The 25,935-nt window shown below is 44.5% G+C and overlaps 1 protein-coding gene and 1 long non-coding RNA gene across 3 annotated transcripts in view; one reads left to right on the top strand and one right to left on the bottom strand.

The window, feature by feature from the left end:
• The window catches only part of LOC121014488 (uncharacterized), a 28,709-nt gene extending 24,531 nt beyond the window's left edge, over nt 1–4,178 (top strand). The window contains exon 3 of the long non-coding RNA XR_005783239.1: nt 3,831–4,178. This is a non-coding gene — a long non-coding RNA (uncharacterized LOC121014488). The remainder of the gene's footprint in view (nt 1–3,830) is intronic.
• Nucleotides 1–25,935, bottom strand: part of DOCK10 (dedicator of cytokinesis 10) — a 270,818-nt gene that overhangs the window by 196,330 nt on the left and 48,553 nt on the right. The window contains exon 1 of one of the 2 annotated variants that reach the window (XM_040450862.1): nt 14,223–14,454. The exons of the other annotated variant lie outside the window; for it this stretch is intronic. Coding sequence (XP_040306796.1) covers nt 14,223–14,384 — 162 coding nt within the window. The 5' untranslated portion in view covers nt 14,385–14,454. Of the gene's footprint in view, nt 1–14,222; nt 14,455–25,935 lie in introns of those variants that run through there. 2 annotated transcript variants of the gene reach the window in all.

Here is a 25,935-nt window from a genome sequence, read left to right as displayed (position 1 = left end):
TAGGACAGTAGATTACCTTTCCCATATGTACAGGGCTCCATTTAAAACTCTGGTTACCAGGCTAATGGCTACGACATCGCAGCTGAGCCCATATCCAAGCGCAGAACTACACGGCGTGCATCCATGCAGACACTAACTGTGCTTGTATGGATAGAACGGGGCCGAATGTTTAAAGGCAACACAAGGTTGGAAAGTTTCTTTGACTGCAGAACAAACAGAGCCAGAGACACACATGTGCCTACAGAGCCACCCCCACCAACTTCAACCAAATGGCAGCAGAGGGTGGGGAGGGAACAATGAAAGAAGGGCTTGCCAAATGCGGGCAGTGACGCCTTCAGAGAAGCACAGTGTCTCCTGCAGAACCCCAGGGTGAATCTCCTCAGCTGCCATTTCTCTGCTTCTCATGGTCTCAGTTTGAGATCGGGTTCTCCGCCTGGCCCGGGGAAGTTTAAACAATGAGCAGTCGCTTGGAGAAGTAGCACTTTTCCCAAATTAGGGGAGCAAGCTTCTTCTGGTCCTTTCTAATGTACCCAGAGATAATCTCCATGATTCGGTTTCTCCTTTCAATTCTTCCGTCTTCAAGGAAGTCATCTGAAGTCTTGATGATTGTTAGTAACTTTCAGCCCATGGGTAGTGAAATACACTTGCCCCAATTAACAGACTCAGAAAGCACTTGAAGGATATCTTAGGTGATTCCAAAGGTCCTTACTGTTTTGTGATAAATTCAGGCAGAGTTTTTCATTTTATTTTACTTTTTCAGCTGTGCAAAAAGAATCTGTGATTCGACTCTGACCCCACTTCTTCGCCAATGAGCACTCCAGGGCTGTTTGTGGAGACATCATTTCTAGAAATGTTCAGTGGTTCGTTTGTTTGTCCAAACAAAAGCCTTCCCTGCCTATCGCATCAGACCCTGAGGGTGATTCCGCCCCAGTTTCGAAAGCTCCAGACCGTCCAGGCTCTGCTCAAACTCAGAGCTAAAAGAACGACGTGGGTCTTTAACTCAGACCCATCGGCACTTTTTGAACAGCATGGGCAGAAATGGGACAAAATATGGTAAGCCACGAGGAACAGATAGATTTAAGGGAATAAAAACCAGAGTCACAAAAGTGGCACAGACGGAGATGTCCCATTGTCTGAGAGTGGCGCAAAAGCAGACTGGTTTTAGGGCGAGCCTTACTAAAAGGCCTTTTTAAAAACAATCCAGTGTCGCTTCGATCTGAAAGAGGAAAACACATTTCACGCTTCATTTCTCTTACTGCTCAGTGAGCTTGCTCCTCACTTTAAATCTCTCTTTGTCCTTGATCCCCATCTCTACATTTTGCTCCACTTACTTCTTCCAATGGCTTGTGCACTTGGACAATGCCTTGGTTCACCAGGCTTCGTCCACCGAGTCCCCCCTTTTGAATAACTTTTTCCCTGATGAGTCTCTTAATATGCCAGCTTCCTTATCTGGTGGAGAAGCGAGGGGCCATCATGCATACCAAAACGTCTCCTTAGCAGGAGCACAAAATAATAAACAGAGTATGTGGTCGCATACAGAAGTCATTACTTTAATTTCTATGACGTAGGTGGGCAGGAAGTATTTTCCTCATTTGACACACGAGGAAGAGGCACGTTCCCTCGGTGTGGCACGCATCACGCTGGGCTCACTTTTCATTGAGGTCAATGGCACTGCAAGGAATCACCACCATGCTGCCTGCCAGGATTCAGAGGCTCAAAGAATTCAAGGAAGGCTCCCACAGTCCCAAGTTTTTCAAATGACATGGGTCCAGTACGGAATCCCACGTGTCAGTGCTGTTTCTGTTACAGCACAGCATTTGGGGAGTGAGCGTTCTGGAAGGCAACAGATAGACACTTCTGTTCCCAACACAGAGCTCTTTAATCTGAAGAGATTACAAGAAAGTGATTTGCCTTTATTTTTTTCCCCTTTGTTCTCTCCTCAGTGGGACGCCTGGGACCCACACACTCATATTCTGTTTCTGTAGCATCTGCTGTTATTGGTTTACGCTACAGACTAACTGGGACTCATGCTCTTTGTATTTAATCCTTAAAGCAACCCCAAGAGACTAGTTTGGAGCAAGAGTCCTTTTATTTATAGAATGGGCAGAATTGGCTTTCATCCCTGTAGAGATTTATTCCTCTAAAATGATCAGAAAAAAAGTAGTCAGGAACTGGATAATATTTGCTATACTTGTTAGCATTTTGCAGTTAGCATATATGTAGTTTCACTGGAAATTGCACACATACTCTGGAAACACATAATCTTTGGATAACGAGGCGGGAATAGCATGTAGCTAAAAAGCGTGTGCGTCTTTCATTGTGAGACCCAGGCAAATGTCCTTGTTCGGCCACCAACTCTAATAAAAGTCACAGATGTCAATTTATCTCTTTGGCCCGAGTTTCACCTTTCAAGTGAGGGAGGAATTCTATGATCCCCAATCCCTAATATTTTATTATTCTCTATAATATGTATGGAAAACCCTGAATTTTTAAGAAGAGTACCAAACAGCTTGCAATATTGGACACTGAGCAGAATGTCCTGGAAAGTGATCCCAGACCTGAGTCAGGGAAGGGCAGGCAGGTTCGGTGGGAGAGGTGAGCAGGGCCAGGCTGTTGGTGAGGAGAGGAGAGTGGGGTTAAAGAGGTGGGCAAGTCTGGGCCACAGGGACATTACACAGGTTTGACAAGGGCCACCCTGGGGTTGTCCTTGACTGCATCTCTAGCCTTGGTAGTCTCTTCACTTTTAGTTTTTGCATTTTTGTTTATTTATCTGACTCATTGGCCAATTCGATAAGGATGACATTTATGCACTTTAGGAAGATTTTCTAAGGATGGAAGAAAAGATAAAGTTTTAATTCATCTCAAATCTTTCGTCATATTAATGGATACCCTGGTCTCCCCTGTCCCTCCCTACATGATTTAAAGAAACTAAATGGCATGTTTTGTGTAATTTAGTTTTGTCTTAATCAAAAACACCCATGCAATGCAACAGAGCATACACTGTTGAAGTCGGGCAGAAGTCTTGCACCACTCACTGCTCTGGTGTCCCAAGAGACAGACGGCCTAATGGCCACAAGCAATGGTTCGGGGTTCAAATCACAGTTACTCGATGAGTGACCTTCCGCAAGTTCACCAGTTGTTACACCTGCACGGTCCAAGGCAGCAGCCACTGGCCATAGGAGGATACAGAGTGCTTCAAATGTGGTTAGTGTGACTGAGGAAGTGAATTTTTAATGACGGCTAATTTCAATTAATTTTGATTTAACTTGAAGAACGGATACTCTCTCCAGTTATCTGAGAACATCCAACTAGTTTTGAAACCACTGAGATATGTCAATTTACTCTTTCAACTAGTAAACTTTATGAAATCTATATACCGAACAAGTTCTTAGGATACATATTGAGCATCCAAATGGACATGTGTTATAAGCAATCATACGTACTGAATTTGAAGACTTTGGTATAAAAATGTGAGATACCTCATTGACCATTTTATGTTGATTGTATGTCAAAATAATAATAGTTGGGATTTATTGAGTTGAATAACATGTACTATTAATGTTGTTTTTTTCTTTTTTTACTTTTTAAAATACAGTTCCGAGGAAATTTTCTATTACATGGCTTGCATTATATTTCAATTGTACAGAGCTATGCTTCAATATCTCCTTCAATGATAAAAAAAAATAGTCTCCTAGTCTTGTTGTTGTGAGAACAAGAAAAGATAACTGTGCGAAGTTCTCAGGAAAGTGCCTTAAAAAATAACTGGATGTACTCTCCAAAGAGCTATTATTTTATGAACACCATTTCCATTTCTGCTTTCTCTGACCCAGGAAGGAGAATTTGAAGACATATCCTGTGGGATATTCTATCTGTTCCCTGAGGTGCATGAAAGCAAAGAAGGCCATTGATCCCACACAGAGGTACCAATGGCAGGGATGCTGAGAATTCACCAAATAAATCCATATTTTGTTTTTATTTCATGGGTTCCGACTTTGTAAGCGTCGTGACCCATAAGATATGGCTTACGTGCATTGATTCATTCATCAAACCTTTTACTGAGTATCTATTTCTAGAAGAATCCGGCTCCCATAATTTTGAACTCAGTTCCTTAGCTGTTCTCGCATCTACAAATGTTGAAATAACTTTAAAATGACAAATAAAATACAGACTATTCTGCATCTTTAAGTTAATAACTTCAAAATGCATTCTCTTTCCTTCTCAGTAATACCTGGTCTTCTACTTTTCTTTATTATTGTAGTGGTCTTAAATTCTAATCATTTATTTTAAGATCTTGAATATCTTTCTTTGTTCCTTATCATTTTTTAAAGCTTACTTATTTATGTATTTATGTACTTACTTATTTTTTAAAGTTTATTTATTTTTGAGAGAGATTCAAGAGTGCAAGCAGGGGAGGCAGAGAGACAGAGAGAGAGAGAGAGAGAGAGAGAGAGAGAGAGAGAGGGAGACACAGAATCTGAAGCAGGTTCTGGGCTCTGAGCTGTCAGCACAGAGCCCAACGTGGGGCTTGAACCCCAAAATCGTGAGATCATGACCTGAGCCGAAGTCAGATGCTCAACCGACTGAGTCACCCAGGTGCCCCTAAAGCTTATTTATTCATTTTGAGAGAGAGAGACACAGTGCGAGTGGGAAAGGGACAAAGAGAGAGGGAGAGAGAGAATCCCAAGCAGGCTCTGTGCTGTCAGCGTGGAGCCCGACAGGGGGCTCGATCCCACGAAGAGTGAGATTATGACCTGAGCCGAAACCAAGAGTCAGACACTTAACCAACTGAGCCCCCCAGGCTCCCTGTCCCTTATCATTTTGAAATGTGGCATAATTTGGAGAATTGGAAAGATGCAATATTCCTTTATAAATGAAGAAAGGGAAACGAGAAAAAACCAAAAGTTAAATTTCGGAAGAGTCACAATTGGTGGATAACACAGAAAAGAGTATCCAATGCACACAAATGTTCTTTGAACCATCTATCTATGTGAATAGTCTATTCAGTAAGTATTGCAGCACTCCAGGAAATAAACACACCTTGAATTTCCATTTTCCCACATTCTATGAAGCACAAATTAAGTTTCCTTCTGCTAGTTTAATTTCTTTTTCCTAAAATAACTCCTTACAAGTTTATTAAATTTGTGAAATTTTCTTTGTTTCAAGACAATAAAAGAAATCATAATAGCTAGAACTTAGTTCTTACCAGGTTCTTAGAAGTATCATGGGTCCCCTAGTTTAAGAATACCTTTATTTTAAGAAGAGTCCTATGAGATACTAGGATACACAGAGTAATAGCCCCCCAAGGTTGTCCATGTGCAAAGTCTGGGAACCTACGAGTGTGTTATTTACACGGCAAGAGGGAAGTAAGGCTGTGGACCGAATTAAGGTTGCTGATCTGCTGACCTTGAGATCAAGAGAGAATCCTGGATTGTCCAGGTAGGAAACTTTGGAAGTGAAAGAGGGAGGTAGGAGAGTCCGGGGTGGGAATCAGAGAGATGTCTGAAGACAGCATACTGCTGTTGGCTTTGAAGATGGAAGAGGGCCAACAAAACAAAACAAAACAAAACAAAAGCACACACACACATACAAAAGGCAAAAAGCAAAACAAAATAAAACAAAAAATAAACCAAAAACCCCAACAGATCTTCCTCTGGAGGCTCTTTTAGAAAGGCACGCAGCCCTGCCAGTTTTAGCCCTATGAGACCCATTTTGGATTTCTGACTTCCAGAACTGTAAGATAACGAACGTATGTTGTTTTGAGCTACTAAGTGTGCCGTCACCTGTTTCAGCAAGCACAGGAAACTGACAGAGAGAGGTACCCTCTTTATTCCCGTTCTATGGAAAGCCAAGGCATACAGAATTTAAATAATTGATCCAGAGATCACACAGCAAGCAAATGCACTCTGGCTCTCAACCCCTGGCAACACAGTGAAAGTCAGGACTGCACATGGCATCCTCTCTCTCTTCTTAGCATCTCTGTCCTCTCCAGGTCCCCAATCCATCGCTATCTCCTTATGGGAAGCCCTCCCCAACTGGCTTGTGGAGGCTGGATGCTCAAAGGATACAGTTGTAAGGTGGAAGGGAACTCTTTGCTTGAAGCACTTCTTACGATTACAACTTTACATTTGTCCGGTTCTTTCTGTCTCCACCAGCAAACTTTAAGCTCCAGAGTGCAGGAGCCAGAAACTGTATGCTGCTGTTTCTGACTATTAGATGCAGGGGACGGTTGGCCCTCAGTTGTCTACTGAATTTCTGATGTGTAGGCCATGTAACGATGACAGATTTACATAAGCATATGGAATTTGTAGGTTTTAAGCAATGAACTACATTCCAGTGGGATAAAGTAGATTAGTGGAAATGAATTTCAAAATCCTAAACTTTAGCCCCTAAGTAAATCAGCTCCATGGAAATGAAATCTGAGGGAACGAAACAACAATCCAGATGAAATTTGTTGAAGGATGGGAAAAAATCGTATTCCTGTTCAGTGTGCCAAAAGATGCATTTTGTCCTCAACTGTATTACTCAGTTTTCATAAGATTTCATTATATCGAAGCCTGGTACTTGGGGATAAGCTTTAAATACACTCTTCTGGAAAGCAAAGAAACAAACAAAAACAAAAACAAGTATAACCAGGCTTTTTTTTATATTTGATTATCTTTAAAAGTTAAGGGGCTTTTTATTACTACTGATTTGTTAAGTCTATGCTTTTTCTAGTCATATAACGATGTTTTCTTCCTTGGTAGTCTAATCTTTTAATCTTCAAACTATGGCCTCTCCCAAACACTCACATCTACTAAAAGTATGAAGTTCTCTATATTCTGATATATATTTATATCTATCTGGATCTCTATATAGTTGAATTTGCTAATTGGTTTTGGAGAAAAGTTTCTGCTTATCCCACCACACCTGATTTTTGGCTTTTCTTTATCGTTGTTGGTGGCTTTACCCTTTAAACATTACTTTTTAGATTCCGTCCATTTTTTCTTTGTTCTTTATTACTTCTAAATCTTTATCATTTGGAGATCTAGAAAGATGCACAATCATTTGGACAAGCTGGTAACAGATGTAATCTGAATTTAGTAAGCCTTTGCCTTAAAGATTCTTGTTGCTAATTACTAAGTCTCTGATCACATTCCATTAATTTTTATACCCATGGAGGAGCCATTCAATTCATTTGTTCATCTTCTACGCCTTTGGAATTCAGGTCAAAACCAGCTCACTAGGAAAAATAACTGTTGAAGATCCTCTGTGCTTACACCATCCGTGGCAGACCATTTAAAATCACACTCCATTACAGAAGCTTCCTTTCCCTGGGAAATCTTACATTAGTATATTCAAGATTCAACCTCACTAAAATGAAATAAGAACATTAATTCAGGATTTAGGATGTCTAGAAGTTGCTTCTTCCTCCTGTATCCATTCAAAAAGATGAAACTGGAAAGTCATGTTAAAATCCCTTTGGTAATAAAGTTTTATTAAACTAGAATATTTATTATAGAATAAGAAGACAGATCATTTTATTTCCTTGGAAATAGTTCCCATAGTATATTCCTCTCTGTTCCCGATTTTAATCGTAGGACCCTCGTTGAGGTCTCTCTTCTGGCCACACCCAGCCACTCTCTCCTGGCCACTGTAACCACTCTTTTGGGGAAGATATGGAACACATACAGTAAAGCCCTGATTTAAAAAAAAAAAAAAATTTTTTTTTTTTTACATTTATTTATTTTTGAGGGACAGAGAGAGACAGAGCACAAGTGGGGGAGGGACAGAGAGAGGAGACGCAGAATCCGAAGCAAGCTCCAGGCTCCAAGCTGTCAGCACAGAGTCCTATGCCGGGTTCGAACTCGCGAATGGTTAGATCATGACCTGAGCCGAAGTCGGACGCTTAACCGACTGAGCCACCCAGGAGCCCCAGTAAAACACTGATTTAAATGGCCTCATCGCTAAGTGAGTCACCCAGAGGATAATGAACTCTCATGGGCATGGTGACCGACAGTGGATCTTTGGAGCTATAAGTTAGCCAACTAACCTACAGGACTCCATCCTTATACAACACTCACTAGTTTACAAAATAATTCCATAAAAATAAATATTCCGGTGCCTCCACCAGACAGTATTCCCCATTTAACAAACCTAGCTCAATGGATCAGCACGTTCAGGTCACATGGGCTTCTTTTTTTCAAGGTTTATTTTATTTTTGAGAGAGAGCATGAGTGGGGGAGGGGTGCGGGGGGGGGCAGAGGATCTGAAGCAGGTTCTGTGCTGACAGCGGAGACCCTGATGTGGGGTTCGAACCCATGGGCCATGAGATCATGACCTGAGCCGAATTCGGATGCTTAACCCACTGAGCCACCCAGGTGTCCCCACCGATGCTCACGTGACAGGCTTGAGGCCGACACAGGGCTTCTGACTCCAAATCTCAAATTCACCACCAATTCTCAGCAGTTTTCAGGCATTCAGGTGAACAAAAAGCACCCAGGAAAAACCCTAGTTCCTTTGTATGTATGTTAGGCAGAAACGCAAATACAAAGCAGTAGGTCAAAGGTACAAACCAGCAGAGTTTCCCTTTGGGTAGAGCCCACATCATTCACCAGAGCGTACTGGTCCGGTAGAGGGCCAAGACTGTAAATACTTCAGGCTCTGTGGCCCATTGATGGTCTCTGCTGCACAGTCTTCTCTCTTTTATGTTTTGTTTTATAAAATGTTAAAATTGTGAAAAGCATTCTTAGTTCACAGGCCGTACAAAAACAGACCAAAGGCAGGATCTGACCCGTGCACCCTAGCACCGGGCCTGGTGTGCTAGAGTTTCTAGAGTGCCAAAGTGGGACTGGTAATACAGGCCTCCTGGAAGGAACTTACCTACCCTGGCTCTCAAATGTTCACCTACAAGCATATGTCCTTGACTCACAGAAGAGATTTCACCTCCCTAACTTACCACAAGTTTAGGCTATTCCCATTTTCTGCTGTTATACAGCCAGACAGAGGGGGCAGCAGCCTGCCTGGCACTTGCTTCTTGACTTCCTCTTGGGTCATCTCTACCCTCCTATATATATGAAGGGATAGTTACTCTTCGGCCGGGGGGGGGGGGGGGGCAGGGGGGGGGGGAGGGGAGTGGGGGTGGAGAGGGCACAGGCCTTAAAATGGAGGCCCGCTTCTAAATAACATGAGAAATTATAAACATTCCCCAGAAAGCAGCAGATAGACATAAATTAAATTAGGTAGTATCTGAGACCTTTTAATGAAATATGTTATAAAGGAAGTTGAAAATAATAGTTGACAACAAGATTTCTGTTAATTCTCCCATCAGAACAAAAACTTTAGTGAGAGAAATTAGAGCTCTGAAAGAATTTCATTCCCCCCCCGCCGCCCCGTTAAACTTGACTGCATTTTATTTTTTTTGACATGTACTTATTTTTGAGGGAGAGAGAGAGACAGAATGAGAGCGGGGGAGGGGCAGAGAGAGAGGGAGACACAGGATCTGAAGGAGGCTCCAGGCTCTGAGCTGTCAGCACAGAGCCCGACGTGGGGCTTGAACTCACAAACTGTGAGATCATGACCTGAGCTGAAGTCGGATGCCTAACGGACTGAGCCACCCAGGCGCCCCAGCTTGCCTGCATTTTAATAGACCGTTCTCTATTAACAGTTGTAAATGCCAAGGACCCACAATGGTTTATTTTGATGTTTACCAAGGCTTTCCACTGTGGACTACGCAACCAAACTACAGTCGATGCCAGCCCAAAGCTTACCCAGGCATGAATTCAGAGCCTGGACGTCAGGAATAAGATTCTTTGGTATAATGAAGTCTTGAGGGCCAAAGCCTCCTGAAGAATATGAACATTCACCACCTTGTATGTATTGTAGTAGCTTTCTCCATCCTTAACTTACACCATTTCAATGAAAAGTTAAGTAGGCAACTTTATCAATGGGGCTTTTCATATCAGCCAATTACGTAAAAACTTCAAAGGGTCGACAATACTTATGTTCAGTTTTTAGGCTTTTATGAAGGGAATTGAGCTGGGCACTCCTGGGGCATGAAGAGTTCCTATCTATATGGGGTTCCCCCATCTGCCAGTGAGATAAGAAAAATATATGAAAGTAAATAAGTATGAGTTCAATACAGAAAACAAGAAAAAGAGATCATTTATTCCCTTGTCAACCATTTCATTGGTATCCACACTGTGTCTCACATTATTATCTACTCTGTAGACTGTTCCTCAGAACTCAGACTTGTATATCCCATTTCCAGTGTGAAATCTCCATGTATAGATAGACCTAACAGACATTTCAAACTTAACATGTCTTGGGGCGCCTGGGTGGCGCAGTCGGTTAAGCGTCCGACTTCAGCCAGGTCACGATCTCGCGGTCCGTGAGTTCGAGCCCCGCGTCGGGCTCTGGGCTGATGGCTCGGAGCCTGGAGCCTGGAGCCTGTTTCCGATTCTGTGTCTCCCTCTCTCTCTGCCCCTCCCCCGCTCATCCTCTGTCTCTCTCTGTCCCAAAAATAAATAAAGACGTTGAAAAAAAAAAAAAAACAAACAAAAACTTAACATGTCTTACGGTGAACTTCGATTGTCATGCCAGACCTTCTCCTACAGTCTTCCCCTCCTGAATGACAACTCATTCGTTAAGGCTAAACGAAAACAAACAAACCAGGACCGAGACCAAATTACCGCACGTTCACACTCATCCCTGAGTCCTCTCCTTCTCTCACACTTCAGGTTGAACTTGAAAGCGAGCCCTACTGGCCCTACTTTGAAATCCATCCGAATCCATCCACTTCTCGCAACCCCGACAACTACCATTCAGCTCTGTTGCTGGCACCACTGCAAAGCCTGACGATTGGTGGTGTCCCTGCTTCCGCTCCGGCCCCACTGCAGCCGTGGATCCTGCTACTCACCTGCGCCAGGGCCTCCGGGTTAGTGGGCTTACCGTTAAAAGAGCACTTTCTGTCCCCCAGGCACTGATCTAAGCTCTTTGCAAGCATTACTGAATTCTCACAATAACTTTACACGGTAGGTGCCATTACTGTCTGTGTTTTAGTAGTGAAAAAAATGAAGGCACAGGGGGGACAAGTCATTTGTCATGGTCATACAGCTGACACAGAGACAGGACTCAAACCCTGACATTCTGGCTCCACAGCTCAGGCTCTTGACTTTCTGTGCCTGCTCCCTCCAATGCCTTCCTTACTCTTGGGAGAAGCTTTCTCTCCGTCTTCATGATGGCCTTTGTGATCTGTCCCCCATTACCTCCATGACCTCACCTGCTACTACTTTCTCTTTGACTTGCTTGGCCACAATGGCCTCCTCACTCTTTCCCAAACACCCTGGGCCTTTCCCCATATTACAGACTTTCACCCTGACTGGTTCTTCCACCTGAGACACTTCCCCACAGAGAAGTGGCATGAGTCATTCCCTCACCTCCTCTGGGTCTTTCCCCAAATGTCACTTTTTTCCAGTACTGAACATGCGTCTTATTGAACATCTTTCTAATATATCTAGACACGATTCTAAGCGCTTAACGTATGTTTTACTTTAGCAAACCCTCACAACAGCTCTGCATTGATGACACTATTATCCTCATCTTACAGGTGAGAAAAAGAGGCATAGAAATGTTAAACAGTGTGGGGAAGGTCACATAGCTGATAAGTGATAAATTAAGATTTCAACCCAGGGGCTCTGGCACCAGAGTTTGTGATTTCTCTCTCTCTCTCTCTCTCTCTCTCTCTCTCTCTCTCTCTCTCTCTCCTTTCTCCCCACCCCTCTCTCAAACACACACACACACACACACACACACACACACACACACACACACAGTATCAATATGCAAATTTGGTGACTAAAAGGTGATGGAAAGTGAGAGAGAGAAAAAAATCACGTTGTTCAGAAGCTTAGAGCCAGAGTGAGAAAATGATTAGCCCATCAGGATAAAGAAGGACGTGAGGTACAGAGGTGTAGATGATCAGTTTCCAGAGTTGTGTGTTTCTGGGTGTCATCCATGGGGCTCTTCCATCCGAAGCACCTGGAGGTGTTGACTAAAAGTACAGATTCCCAGGCTGTACCCCACACCTTATATAGAGCCTTTGGGTCCAGGCGCCCAAGGATTGACTCACACACAATTCCTAGGTGACTTTAAAACACATTAAAGCTTTTGAACTACTATCTTGAAAGATACAGAATCATTTCATTGACTTAAATTTGTACACTAAACATCACAACGCCCATATGGCATTTCCATAACGACAAGACTTGGAAAATACACTATCAACGTAAAACTTGGCAACTTAGGACGGGGATCTTTGATGAGTTTGTTCATAGGTGGATTCCAAATGCCTGGAACAGCGGCTGGCCCATGGTGGGCCACCAATAAATAGCTGTTGAATGCATGAATGTGGAGTGGCCCATAGGAAACTCTCAGGATGCACAGTGATTCTGTCTGTGCATATTTTACCCGGAGTGGTCCAAGATTTCCATCAGTCTTCTCATAAAACTCAGTTTTATCATCATCTCCTCTAGACGTTAGGAACAGAGTGGAAATTATACTGGCTTTTGTAATCCTTGATCTAAATGTGACTTCAGGCTCTGGAATGTGGCAGCTGTGTGATATGCAGTCATTCTGAAGCCCTGTTTCCTTCACCAGTAAATTCCACATCACTCTATTTAATGTCCATAATGATATCGTATAAAGTAATAGAAACCTTGAAACAATAAGACATTGTTATTGATTTTTCTTTTGCAAATTTCCACCTGCTAAATTTTATAGTATAAGTGGTAAAATTGGGGGTGGGGAGGCTGTTAAATGATAGAGACGGCATGAGCAGAACACATAACTATAGAATGCTAACATCATAAACAAGAGGTAAACTTGGGGGGGGGAAATGTCTCAGTCCCTTTAAAATCTAATTTGTGAAAAACCTCCGGGAATAATAAGTATGAAATTATTCCTAAATGGCATTTCCTCCTAGAGAAAACCATAGCACAACAGTTCAAGAACAGTATTGCTTTTTTATTTTATTTTTAAAAAATGTTTTTAAGTGTGTATTTATTTTTGAGAGAGAGAGAGAGAAGGTATGAGCGAGCAGGGCAAAGGCAGAGAGAGAGAGCAGAATCTGGACACAGAATCCAAAGCAGGCTCCAAGCTCTGAGTTGTCAAGCACAGAGCCTGATGAGGGGCTTGAACCCAAAGACCGTGAGATCGTGACCTGAGCTGAAGGCAGACACCTCCCCGACTGAGCCACCCAGGTTCCCCCCCAGCATTGCCTTTTAAACACCTAATATCAGTTTGTGGAAGAAGTTGGCATAGAATGGTATAGCTCAGTACTCTGTCCCTCAGAGCCGCAGGCCAAACCAAATGACTTTCATCTCAAAACTTTTAGTGTAACAGGTAGTTTTCATTCATTATTTACCACATCCTTGAGATCTGAACGTTAAAATCTAAGAGGAAAAAAGTCGATTGTGCTGAGGGTACGCAATGCCTCCCCAATTTTTGAAACTTTAGCACGCCTACCACCATCCTAATGTGGGATTTCAGTGACTAAGCAGATCTCTCACTGCACCTCAAGTAAGGAAAGATGCCACCCTCCACTTTATTCTTCCTGACAAAACAGGTGTACAAACAAGGGAGTAACACTGTCTATTGTAACTAAAGCACAGACAGACGTGTGCCAGAAACAGCTTTTCAATGAAAATGCCACGCATCCTACCAAATCCTCAGAAACTTCACTCTGAGTTTGCACCTAAGTTAAGCATTTTCTAAAGTCCTTTGTGTTGCAGAGTCAGAAATAAAAAGTCTAAATACCTGCAAGGCAGACATCTAACCCCCCAACAGCTACACAACCTGATTGGTGGCATGCGATCTGAAACTGCGTTTGGGGCTCTTCTTTCAAACTAGAGTTGCAAAATCAAATCCACCGAATTAAACCAGACTCCGCAAGTTTTCTCATTCTCTCTGCACAAAAGTGAGTAACAGCATACACAATGTGAGGCAGGGGAGCATGTCTAATAGACCGATAAACTGCGCATTTCGGGGCAGATCTAGGAGAAAGCAAGCCAGCTTTCTGAATGATAGAAATCCTTTGAAAGATTTTCCCCCACATGGCAAAGCACAGGAGTAAACCCTAGGTCGCACGCTCCTTTATCTAAAGCCGAACAGCCCAAACCCTAAATTGCAACCTCAGTTCTGTAATAACAGTTCAATCAACTCCGGCTCCTTTGCCACAAGTACCATACCATGATAATGAGGGTTCTGGGTCTACTCATCTCGTCCTCGCTCTCCAGAGGCACAATCTCGTGGGATGGTTCCTCTTGGCGTCGTCTACAAATGTGTGGACAGCTCCTCTGGACCACAGAACGGAAAGCCTGAAGCAGAACAATGCTGGCCGTGCAGCCCATAGCTGCATCGTGGAGCCTACAAAATAACTTCTACGTTGATGCTATGTTGGAAAAACAGTGGCTCCTTGTCCCTGAAAACAGCCTACATTGCAGCTGCAGCCAGCTGACTCTCCAATCGCTTTCTTGAGCTCTGATCATCTGATCACCGCCAAATAGCTTGGATGCAGAGATGGGAAAGATTTGATCCACTGAAACTGAATGCACTCAGGAATATTAGAGCGTTTCGCCCGGAGAGTTATTTCTCAATTCATCTCGAGAACGTGCTTCCTGCTCGTTGCAACGATTCTCTCCGAGTCTAGTTTCAGAGGTCTGAATAAATACATCGCTTCCACCCAGACACTCGAATAAATAACTCTCTTTCAACCAAACAACTGGAAATCTAACTCCACACTGACATTTTCCCAAGGCAAATGAGTGTCATATAAAGAGTGAAAATGATTGCTTTCTTTTTCAGCGTAAACACTTCGGGAAGGGTATCTTGCTAGACACCTCACTAAGTGATTGGGGTGTTACTTTTTATAGCCCTTAAGTTCCAGACATGAAATGGGCTCATCTGAAACGTGGAGCCTCTGAATCAAAACGATTTATCAAAAGCACGCGTGCCTTAACCAAACCCACATGAGTGACACCAGTGTTCCCCCTGCGATTTCCTTTCAATGGTAGGGTTGTTCTGTTCCCACACATGCAGTTCTGCAGCCTAATACATTTTTATATTTACATAGGCGGCTCGTGGGGCTGAAAATATCTCTATTACTGAGGTCACTCGGCGAGCTCTGCCAAGTGACCTCTTAGAAAAAGCAGCTGTAAAGCATTTTCACATCCTATCAATAAGCGTTCAAGGCTTCAGGAAGGACGTTGAGGTCTTCGGTAGTTAAGAGTCTAGTATTCCCTGGCTCCTACGAGACTAGTCGCTTAGGAGGGGACCGAAGAGATGCTTAGAAATCACGTGACCTGCTTGGAATGGCTTCAAGATCTAATGGTACACTGTAAGAGAATAGCACAACAAGGGATGCTTGCACTAAAAATATCTCACAGCAAATGGATTTTGCTTACAAACGAGGAAAGTATGAAATCCCCAGGAGGATTTGCAATGTCGGGATCTTTTCTGTCAAGCTAATCCTTCCAGTGTAACTCTCAGGGATTCAAAGGAAAAATGTTTTCTTTGGTTTCTGGGCTCCTGAGCGCACAGGGTGCTGCAGAAAGTGTGAAGGCAGGTTGGTTTTGCTCCAAGGTGTGGCCACTCCAGCTCCGGGGAAGTTGCTCTCCCAGAAGCGTCTAGCACGCGGCTCAATTAGGCATTAATTGCTCAGTAATCTGTCACAACACAGCATTATTTAATTGGTACGTTTGCCAGAGAAGTAAAACATTTTTTTTTTCTTCTAAGAGGTACGGGCTGCCAGTAGTTTTTCATCTCCCTCTGTTTTGAGCAAACATATTTTAGTGCTGCTGGAAAAAGAAGAAAAAAATGCTAATGGTGCTGGCAAGTCCCCTAACCCCTCCAGACCTTTGTCAGAGTGCCCGGGTGCTAATCTAAACCATTTTTACTGCAAACAACTGGGGCATTTACTGAAGACAGGCTGCAGTTTAACCTATCTGGCTTGTATGTATTGAAAAAAACTGACCTTGGGGCCCCTGAGTGGCTCAGTCGGTTGAGCGTCCGGCTTCGGCTCAGGTCGAATGATCTCGCGGTCCGTGAGTTCGAGCCCCACGTCGGGCTCCGCGCTGACAGCTCAGAGCCTGGAGCCTGCTTCCGATTCTGTGTCTCCCTCTCTCCCTGCCCCTCCCCTGCTCTCTCTCTCTCTCTCTCTCTCTCTCTCCCTCTCTCTCAAAAATAAACAAACATTAAAAAATTAAAAAGAAAAAGAAAAAGAAAAAAATGTATATGTAAATGGTGTCCACGGGAGGCAAAGCATGGCTCGGGCTTCCATGATTGTGCAGGTGTCATTTCGAGTATGATTGCTCCTCCGGGCTCTTTGGGGACCCCACCCACCCACTCCCATGCATGACAAGGCGCTCTCCAGCTGTTCCCTTAGGTTCTGGTCATCTGCTCATGAATGAACAGCAAGGCGCTCGCTGGAGGCACTTAATCACGACACCAGCTCTGGCTGGCAATGGGAGTGGGACCCCTTGCCATACCCCATGGGCTTGGCAGGGAAGAGGACGTCGCCATCCCAGACTCCCATCTAGGCACCTCTCTCTCAATCTGGCTCACCTCTGGGGTGGCTTTTGGAGTCAGATGTTTTGGCAGATGTCAAAGTCTTTGGGGAAACAAATGAGATGCTTTCTAGCTATTAGAGTCCTGTCTTCATTGATCCCCTTTGTTGCCTCTGAGGGATTCACCCCTATTATTGATGGGCTGCTGTGGGGCTGTCAATCTTCCCTCTCTTGCTTTCTCTTTCAACTTCCATCATCAAGGAAAGACAATCTGCGAAAATTAGTTTCTTGGGAATTCAATATACACTATAGTTACCCAGTGGACACGAGACCATGAGGACAACAACCAAGGATCACGGTTAGACATCTAGCCCAGCGTTTTCTTCTGAAAAGGTGTCAAATGTGTAGCAAAGTTGCCAGAAAGGAGTTGGATTCTGAGGCCCAAGTTTTACATAGTAAGTTAAGTTAGGGGTGGGGAGGAGATAAAAATCAACCTGAAGAGACTGGACACTTTCCCTCCTCGTAGTTCGCATACATGTTATGTGACGCAGAGGAAAGGAAATATTTAAAAACGAGGTAAAAGCCCTTCCCAGGTATCTGCTATTTTCATTTGAAGTATTAATAAGACAAATTATTAATTCGGCTTTCAAGCATCAACTGTGCGTGGCCTCACTACTCAATGACATTTGGAGACTCTCTCTGGTCTCGTCTGCCTCTTCTCCTAGCTAGGTTTTACTTTACGATTCACTAAGATGTTTACTAAATGTAAAATGATAAAAGTAAGGTTTTTCACCTATTGTCATAGATGAGGAAATAATGTCACTAACGTTTGTAAGACTAAATTTTCCAAAGAAATGTTGGAAACTAGGTTTCATTCTGAGTTATTATTTTAATAAATAGTTTTAATGTTTATTGTTGAGAGAGAGAGAGAGAGAGAGAGAGAGAGAGAGAGAGAGAGAGACATAGTGCAATCAGGAAAGGGGCAGAGAGAGACACACACACACAGAATTTGAAGCAGGCTCCAGGCTCTGAGCCGCCAGCACAGAGCCTGATGCAGGGCTCGAACTCACGAACCGCGGGATCATGACCTGAGCTGAAGTCAGACACTTAGCCAACTGAGCCACCCAGGTGCCCCTATAATGTTATTTTATGTATGTATTCATTCACTTGGCACTTATGAAATCTTAAATGCAGGTATAGTAAAAAGCCTTCTTGCTTCAAAGCAGGGATGGCCGTGTTGTGTAGATAAGAAGTAGCTTTAGTGTAGACAGGAAGTGGAAAGAAGAGGAAAGGCACAATCATGGAGAAGGTGAGGGATACCTGACAGAAAGTCAAATATAGGAAGAAAACGTAAAGAGTTTTGGAGAGTGAACAGTGTGTGTGTGTGTGTGTGTGTGTGTGTGTGTGTGTGTGTGTGTGTAGAGAGAGACAGAAACAAAATGAAGAAAAAACAAAGGCGCAGAAGTAAAAACATCCCCAAAACAAGCCTGAACACTAGGCTCGCATCTCTTTAAAAAGTCCGGACAAATGAATTTCATTTTTAGTGTTGTTTTCTAAAATGTTTTGGACTAAGAATCATTTGACTCTAGGTGTGGATGTTTCTGCCATTGGAATAAAACATCCAAAGATCTTTTTACCATGGGAAAGGAAAATCCATATTTAACTTAACTAAATGATGCTTATGGAAAGTGCTGGACTTTCCCAGCTTGGTTAAATTACGCAAGAGGGGGCGCCTGGGTGGCTCAGTCGGTTGAGTGTCCGACTTCGGCTCAGGCCATGATCTCACCGTCTGTGAGTTCGAGCCCCATGTCAGACTCCGTGCTGATGGCTCAGAGCCTGGAGCCTGCTATGGATTCTGGGTCTCCCTCTCTCTCTCTCTGCACCTCCCCTCCTCATGCTCTCTCTCTCAAAAATAAAATAAAAACATTTAAAAAAAAATTACGCAAGAGTTGGATGTCTAAACGTATCTTGAGATGCAGACCAGGTTGAACTGGACTGTGCTTCGGCACTATGGAGGTGAAGTGCATGTTCTTTTCCACCCATAAGACCTGTACATGTGCCCCCAGGCCTCTGAGTCTCCTCATGCTCAGTCATAAATCTACTTGGAACGAGTGAGGTTTTCTGCCATCTTCCTGTGTCAAGTTCACTGAAAGCTCTTGCTGATCATGACATGTTATCTCATAAAAGCCAACATGAGCTCAGATGAAAATGCTTTAATTGAGAAACAAAGAACATCCTTACGTGCTTCTTGGATGCCCCCGACACTACCTCACCTTCTGTTTAACCTGCTGCGACTTGCTGGGCACTATTTCAAGAGGCGAACAGGGCCGTGACTAGAACTCACTTATGAAAAGAAATGGATGGTTGAGATTTTGACAGAAGGCCTTGCCTGGAACGACCATATTCCACCAATGAATCATCATCTCCCCAGAGAAAGATTCTCAACTCCTCGCCCGAGGAGTTATAGTAACTCCACCTTTATGCCTGCATCCAGACACAAAGGTTCAGAAGCCACTTGGGAACCTGCTTCTCACTGGACTTGCCTGGCCCAGGCCAGCAGAACATGGTTTCCACCATATTTCGAGTCCGGATGGCCTGACTTCAAATTCAAGATGGTGGAGGAAGTATGTTTATGTCCTTCCCTTCTTCCCCAAATCCAAGTGAAATGTCAACAAAGCAGTATGAGAGGGAGGATATTGATTACAAGAGTGAGAAAAAGGCAGGGGACAGGGGGACACTTTCAGTAGAGGAGAGTTTTCTGGAAGTATTTCTGAAAGATTCAAAGTGAATGGGATCATATTGATCAATAATCAAAGATGAAGGACTAGCAACAACTCACACAGCAGAAGGATGCCACGGGAAGAGAGGCTAATGTTCTCGGCAAAACCCAAGAGGGGCTCTGAGCTGGAGGAAGTAGGCACTGGATGTGAGTGAGGAGTAGTGGATCCCTGTCCCGCCCATGCCCAGCCCAGACAAAACACTGGAGCACCGGACCGCAGCCCTCTGAAGAAGGCACATGTTCCCAGAACACCCAGCATAGGCGTCAGCACTTCTGAGAAACGCCCTCATTACATTGGCCTTGGCAGGTGGAGGCGGGCTTGCCTTCAGTCTGCCTGCCTGGTCCACACACCCTGAAATAAAGAATGCAAATGATATCCACGTTACCTAAAAGCTCATCCGTCAGTGGTCTGTCTGATGGAGTGAAGCAGGGGACCTTAAATCATCTTCCTCCCCTGCCCCCCAGAGCCAGAAGGTAGGGCACTGTGGCCACCCAAACGAAGCAGGTCCCCCCCCCCTTTTCAAAAAATATGTATTCATTTTTGAGAGAGGGAGGGAGAGAGAGAGCGCGCATGTCGGGGAGATGGGGGCAGAGAGAGAGGACGACAGAGGATCCGAAGCAGGCTCTGCACTGACAGCAGGGAGCCCGACGTGGGGCTCAGACTCACCAACCATGAGATCGTGACCTGAGATGAACCGACTGAGCCCCCAGGCGCCCCGAAGTCGATCTCTTTTCATATCTGGGTTAATTGTTCGTATTTGGGTTAACAGCGTTCATAGTGAGCGACATGCTTCCAGCCTAACCGTCATCCTGGGGGCAGCTCGGTGGGAGAGGCAGCCAACGGAGTGCCGCGGAAAGGCCCGCGATGAGCTTTGGAGTCAGGCTTCTACTGCCATCCAGCCTCTGCCCTGTATAAGCTGTGTGCTTTTGAGCAAGGTGCTTAACCTCTCTGGGCCTCCATAGGTATCCACTGTGAAATGAAGATAATCCTTTACACTTCCACTTACTGGAGCAATACAGAGCCTGACCCATAGGCTTGGTCTTCTCCCTCTCGGCCTCCGGGCTCAGCTTAAACGTGCCACTGCCTTGGGAGAAGCCTCCCCGGGCCGGCCTCGCCTCACAGCCCTGAACCTCACTCCTTACCACTGCACCCCGGGGGAGGCTTTCCTAACACACAAGCTGAGCTTACATTCTGACGGATTTAATTTTTATGTGACAACTTCCCCTGTCCATAAGAACCGGGACTGAGCTTACGTGGTTCACTCTATGCCCGGTGCCTACCATGAAGTGAGTAATAATTACGACGCTAATGATACTAATCATAAAGCAAGCCCTTCCATAGCATTTATTATGGGCCAGGCAGGGTTCTAAATACTATTTAGGTGTATTGTTTTATTTACCCCTCACTCTACAAGGCAGGGCTCTCATCATCCCCATGTTACGGCTGAGGAAACTGGGGCACAGAAAAGTTAAGTGACTTGCTCATCGACTCACAGCTAGTGAGGGGCAGAACTAGAACTTGAAGGTAGCCAGTCTGGCTCCAGAGCCTAAACTTTTTTTTTTTTTTTTTTAATTTTTTTTTTTTAATTTTTTTTTTCAACGTTTTATTTATTTTTGGGACAGAGAGAGACAGAGCATGAACGGGGGAGGGGCAGAGAGAGAGGGAGACACAGAATCGGAAACAGGCTCCAGGCTCTGAGCCATCAGCCCAGAGCCTGATGCGGAGCTCGAACTCACGGACCGCGAGATCGTAACCTGGCTGAAGTCGGACGCTTAACCGACTGCGCCACCCAGGCGCCCCTGGAGCCTGAACTTTTAACCAATCCAAATGTCACATCTGCCCCCAGTAACACTTGTGTCTTCCAAAGGTGGACAAAAACAGAAAAATCTTTAGCACACAGCAGGGTATAGTGAGGCAACCCTGGAAAATCCGCTTCAAGAACTGTTACGCTTTCACAGGAAAATGTGTGATGCTTCTTTGGATGACACTTTTAGAAAGTAGCTAGCAGTTTTAAAAGATTGTTTTGGGGTGATACTTTGCATTGCATTTTGATGGGAATTTAAAACTTTTTTTTTTTTTTTTTTTTTTTGAGAAAGAGGAGAGAGAGAGAGCTGAACAGGGGAGAGGGACAGAGGAAGAGAGACAGAATCCCAAGCAGGCTCCATGTTCAATGCAGAGCCCAATGAGGGGCTTGATCCCACAATCTTGGGATCATGACCTGAGCCCAAATCAAGAGTGGGATGCTTAACTTACTGAGCCGCACGGACGCCCCTCCCTTGTTTTTTACAGAGAGAGAGAAAGAGAGGGAGGGGAGAAACATTTTATATGTAATGGATTTGATAAAAATTTTAAAATGTATTTACTGTGTATAGTGTTCATTGGCAGAAATGACTCATCTATCCAAATTGGCCGTAGGAGCCTACAGCTGGGATACAGAAAAATGACTGGGTCCCTCTGTAATGTCTTGGTACAACATCTGCCCTTACGCGACAGAAGGTACTGGTTAGCATCGCGATGTCCCCCCAGAAAGTGCTACTTTAGGTCCAACAAGAGTGAAGCCATCACCCCAGCATATCCTTTGTGCCAGAACGTGTCAAAGAGGAAGGCGGTTGCTGCTCATTCTCAAGTCCGTTGGAGGCCGACCGCGTGGAGGCGTCACTGTGGTGGCACCAAGAAGCCGGTGTTCTGGGCTAGCGGTGAGAATTGGGGGTGACTGACAAGCTGGTGGGAGTACGCCTGCTTCACATCTCTGCTGCACCTTCCCCACCACCAGGGGTAATCTGTGCGAGTCGTGGAAAGAGCCCAGAGGCCAAGGCAGGGGACAGAAAGCCCCATGTGGTACGTAGGCTGTAGTATACCCTTTACATGGGAACTCGGGGACTCGTGGAAGGAGTGAATCAATCAACAGGTGATAAAAATCGACTCCCCCCACTTCCCCCTCCTCCTCCTCCTCCTCCTCCTCCTCCTCCTCCTCATCATCATCATCAAGGTCCGAGTCCTGTTGGGCTTCTCTGTAAATTTTCCAGAGGCTCACCAATTGTTCCCAAGTGAAAATGACCCCAAAGGAGGAGACCTCCCCACGCCCGCCAGACTAAAGTACAGATGTACCCCCACCCAAACTGAGGAAAACCAGGTCACGGATTTGACCATTTTCCAGGGCAGGGGTCAGTGAGACTCTCTTAACTTCTATCATTTCCAGATGGGTAAGCCCCATTAAATATAGGAACTCAAATGGCCAGTAGGGAGTTAATCGGTGCTTTCTTAGCTGAAAAGTGGAAAACACAAGCCAAGGATGTGATTCTCCCTGAGCCCAGCTGCCCTTTATCCGCTTGTACCTCTGCTCTCCTGGTGCTCCTTCTACTCAAGAGCTTGGGGCCCAAGTCTATTTCAGTGGTAACTCATGACCTGTTTTTCCCACATCCGTGATTTGCAGGGTTCTCTTCTTTCAGCGTCTGTCTCTTCATTTCCACTTAGTTATACTGGCCTCCTCTTTATAGGCATCCTTCCCACCTGCTGACATTTATTGAATTGTACAATTAATCACTTTGGAAACAAGCGCGCCGTTCTTCCACTTAAAAAACCCAGGTGCTGTTGCCAAGCCCTTCTTCACCCTCACTTTCCTAACTTTGGCACAGGTGCTGCTCAAAGCAGATTGCTCTGTTGTGGGTACATTTGGATGCGTCAGAAAATTATCCTTCAGTGCTAAGGTAGCTTCCCCATCAGCAGCTTTCTGCAGACTGCGTGCATAATTTCAATGTCCCATTAATATCATACCTGACATTTTGCGGGCTTCTATGTTTGACTGAACTCTTCTTGGGTCAGAATAAACTGTTCTAATCTTCAAGAGAAGGCCGTAATAGTGCAGCAGTTAGGCAGAGGCTCAGGGAGCAGCCTGCCAAGTTCAGATCCCCGTTGCGACACTTACTACCTTTGTGACTTCAGGCAAAATGATAAGCCTCGGTTTTCTCATCTGTTGAATGGATGAGTGTTCATGAGGATCTAATGTTCATGTCAGTGCTTGCACAGTAAGAGACACATGGTGAGTATTTGGTACACGTCAGTTATCAGTAGAAAATAAAAGGTTTACAGACGTTGCTTGTTTTTTCCCCCCCTTTCTACAAATCATATTTAAAAAAAAAATCTCTTGATGCTTTCTTGCTCAGGGACACACAATGTTCTCTGGGTGATGGAGGAACGGGGGTGTTGTGTATGCCTCCTCTGTGCTTTGAAGTTAGCTCCCATGGTAACTTGAGACAATTTCCATAACCCCTTCTGTGTCCTCTCCCATGAGTAAACAGCTTTGAAATAATAGAATAATACCTCACTTACTCAGAGGCCATTCATTTTACAACCTTAACTTTCCTCATCACAGCCAATTCCGGAGAAGCAACAACAAAAGACTCGCAGAGCCAGAAAGAGATGCACCCAATTCATTAATCCACGATGCTTATGGGAGCAGCTTGGCGAAGGGCTCTTCATACATTCACCACGTACAACCACGTTACGCAGGATTCTAGAGAGATTGCTGAACAAAACTTGCGGTGGCCTTTGACCAGAAGCAATATAATTCGGACCTGCCCTGGCCCAGTGGGAATAGGGAGTAGCCACTTAGAGCTGGAAGGATGCCCCTGCTGAAGTCAGGAGTACACATAGCTGTCTGACTTCTCCAAAGGACTGTGATAGACTCAGCCTTTAAATCGGCCCACCAAGTGTCAGTCACCAGATGGGGTGGGGGGCTTGTATCCGGGACAGGAATGAGGGCACGTTATTCTAGTCTGGTTTCTAGAAAGTGATTCAGAGCAAAGAACATGAGCTCTGGAGCTACGAGGACGGAGTCTGAATTGTCTGAGCCTTTGTCTTCTCGACTGTACAATGGGAGTAAGATGACCTCTTCTGCAAAGTTATTATCACAAAAGACACTATGTATAAAATACCGGCATAAATGGCATTTCATCATTCTTTTGCCACTATTACTGATACAACTATTATGTTCATTATCATTGTTATTCTAAGAAAGTGCCAAAGAGGGTAAGTAACAGTCCCACAAATCAAGGCTTAAGGTTAACACAGTCACATGTAAACAAAGTAACTGAAACAGAGAAGAGAGCCTTGGTGCTAGAACGAAATGGCAAGGTCAAGAGAGAGGTGAGACAGGAAGTATCATTGGCTCTTCTTTTTATGTTTTTATTTTTTTTAATGTTTATTTATTTTTGAGAGACAGAGAGAGACAGAGCATGAGTAGGGGAGGGGCAGAGAGAGAGGGAGACAGAGAATCTGAAACGGGCTCCAGGCTCTGAGCTGTCAGCACAGAGCCTGACACGGGACTCGAACCCACGAACCGTGAGATCGTGACCTGAGCCGAAGTCGGACGCTTAACTGACTGAGCCACCCAGGCGCCCCTTATTGGCTCTTTTTTATCAGCCAAGGAGTCTTGGGTTGATGGTTGGGCCAGATTAACTTGAAGGTATGAGCCCCCACAAAAGGAAGGGAGGGACTCATGAAAGACAGTCTGACAAAACGAAAGAGAAGAAACCAATGTCCACAATATCTGGGGCAAACCATGTTGGCGGCCATAATACCATAAAGGATGTAAGTTGCACGGTGTTCACACTCAGACAATAATGAGTGATCACAGGCATGGTGCTGGTGCCTCAAGGAAACATCAAATTATGTCCAGTGGCCACCGTTTCAGACAGAAGAGGAACCTGTGAAATATTTCAGGGACGCTTCTACTGACCACTTTCCATTTTTACAAGTTTCTGATTAAACGGGGTAAACTAAGTTCCCTTCAGAAGTTAACTGTATGAAAAATAGTCTCAGCTGAGGCTGAATAAATGAGCCATTAACTGTACATTCAGTACTTGTTCTCTTTTATTTTCTATGCTCATTTTTTCCCCTTTGAATTGTGGCAGGAATTAGCCACCCACACCCTAAGCATTCCAAGTTAAATCTAGTTTACAATAATCACGAAGTGCTCTCCAAACATGAAAATGGCAGTGTTTTAAGTCATTTGCAAACGTGCCTCCCAAGTCAGTTGGAAGGATGAAAAGGGCTCTGTCAACCTGAGCGAATCTCAATTCTACAATCTTTGCCAGGACCCCGGGGAATGGCCCAACATATCATTTTAGGGTCGCTACAAAGCACCCAGCTCAGAGTTTTGAAAGAAAGGAGGACAAAGCAAGGTTTAAACCCAGCAGGAGTAGGAGGAGCAGGGCTATAGTCAAAGGATTAACTTGATAAGATAATGTTCAGCTTTTATTTAAACCCTAAACTGCAGGATGTGGATTCTTCAAGTCTGCGTTCCTCTTATCTCCCGTCTCTGCTCCCGACAGATGAACAAGGCACTGTGGTTCAGCAAGAGTATAATCCACATTCCAGCCCCATTTGGGGGGAGAGGGGGAAGCAGTGGCTGGAGTCGGTGCTCTGATGCTAATTGTGACTCCAGGCAAATCTGATCACCTCTCTCACTGTGGATCTGAGTGTACCTGTCCATAAAATTAGAGAGTTAGAATGGACGATCCCAGTCTCCTTCTAGGTCTAGGGTCCAACAGCTTTATCTACCCACAAGATTCAGAGAGAAGAATAACTGATGTCTGGACTTCGGAATGGAGGGGGAG

The sequence above is a fragment of the Herpailurus yagouaroundi genome, unplaced genomic scaffold (assembly GCF_014898765.1).
Source record: "Herpailurus yagouaroundi ecotype Mexico unplaced genomic scaffold, PumYag 202, whole genome shotgun sequence".
NCBI classification, from domain to species: domain Eukaryota; kingdom Metazoa; phylum Chordata; class Mammalia; order Carnivora; family Felidae; genus Herpailurus; species Herpailurus yagouaroundi.
Note: the sequence above shows the minus strand (reverse complement) of the source record. Positions and strands in the feature narration are given on the sequence as shown.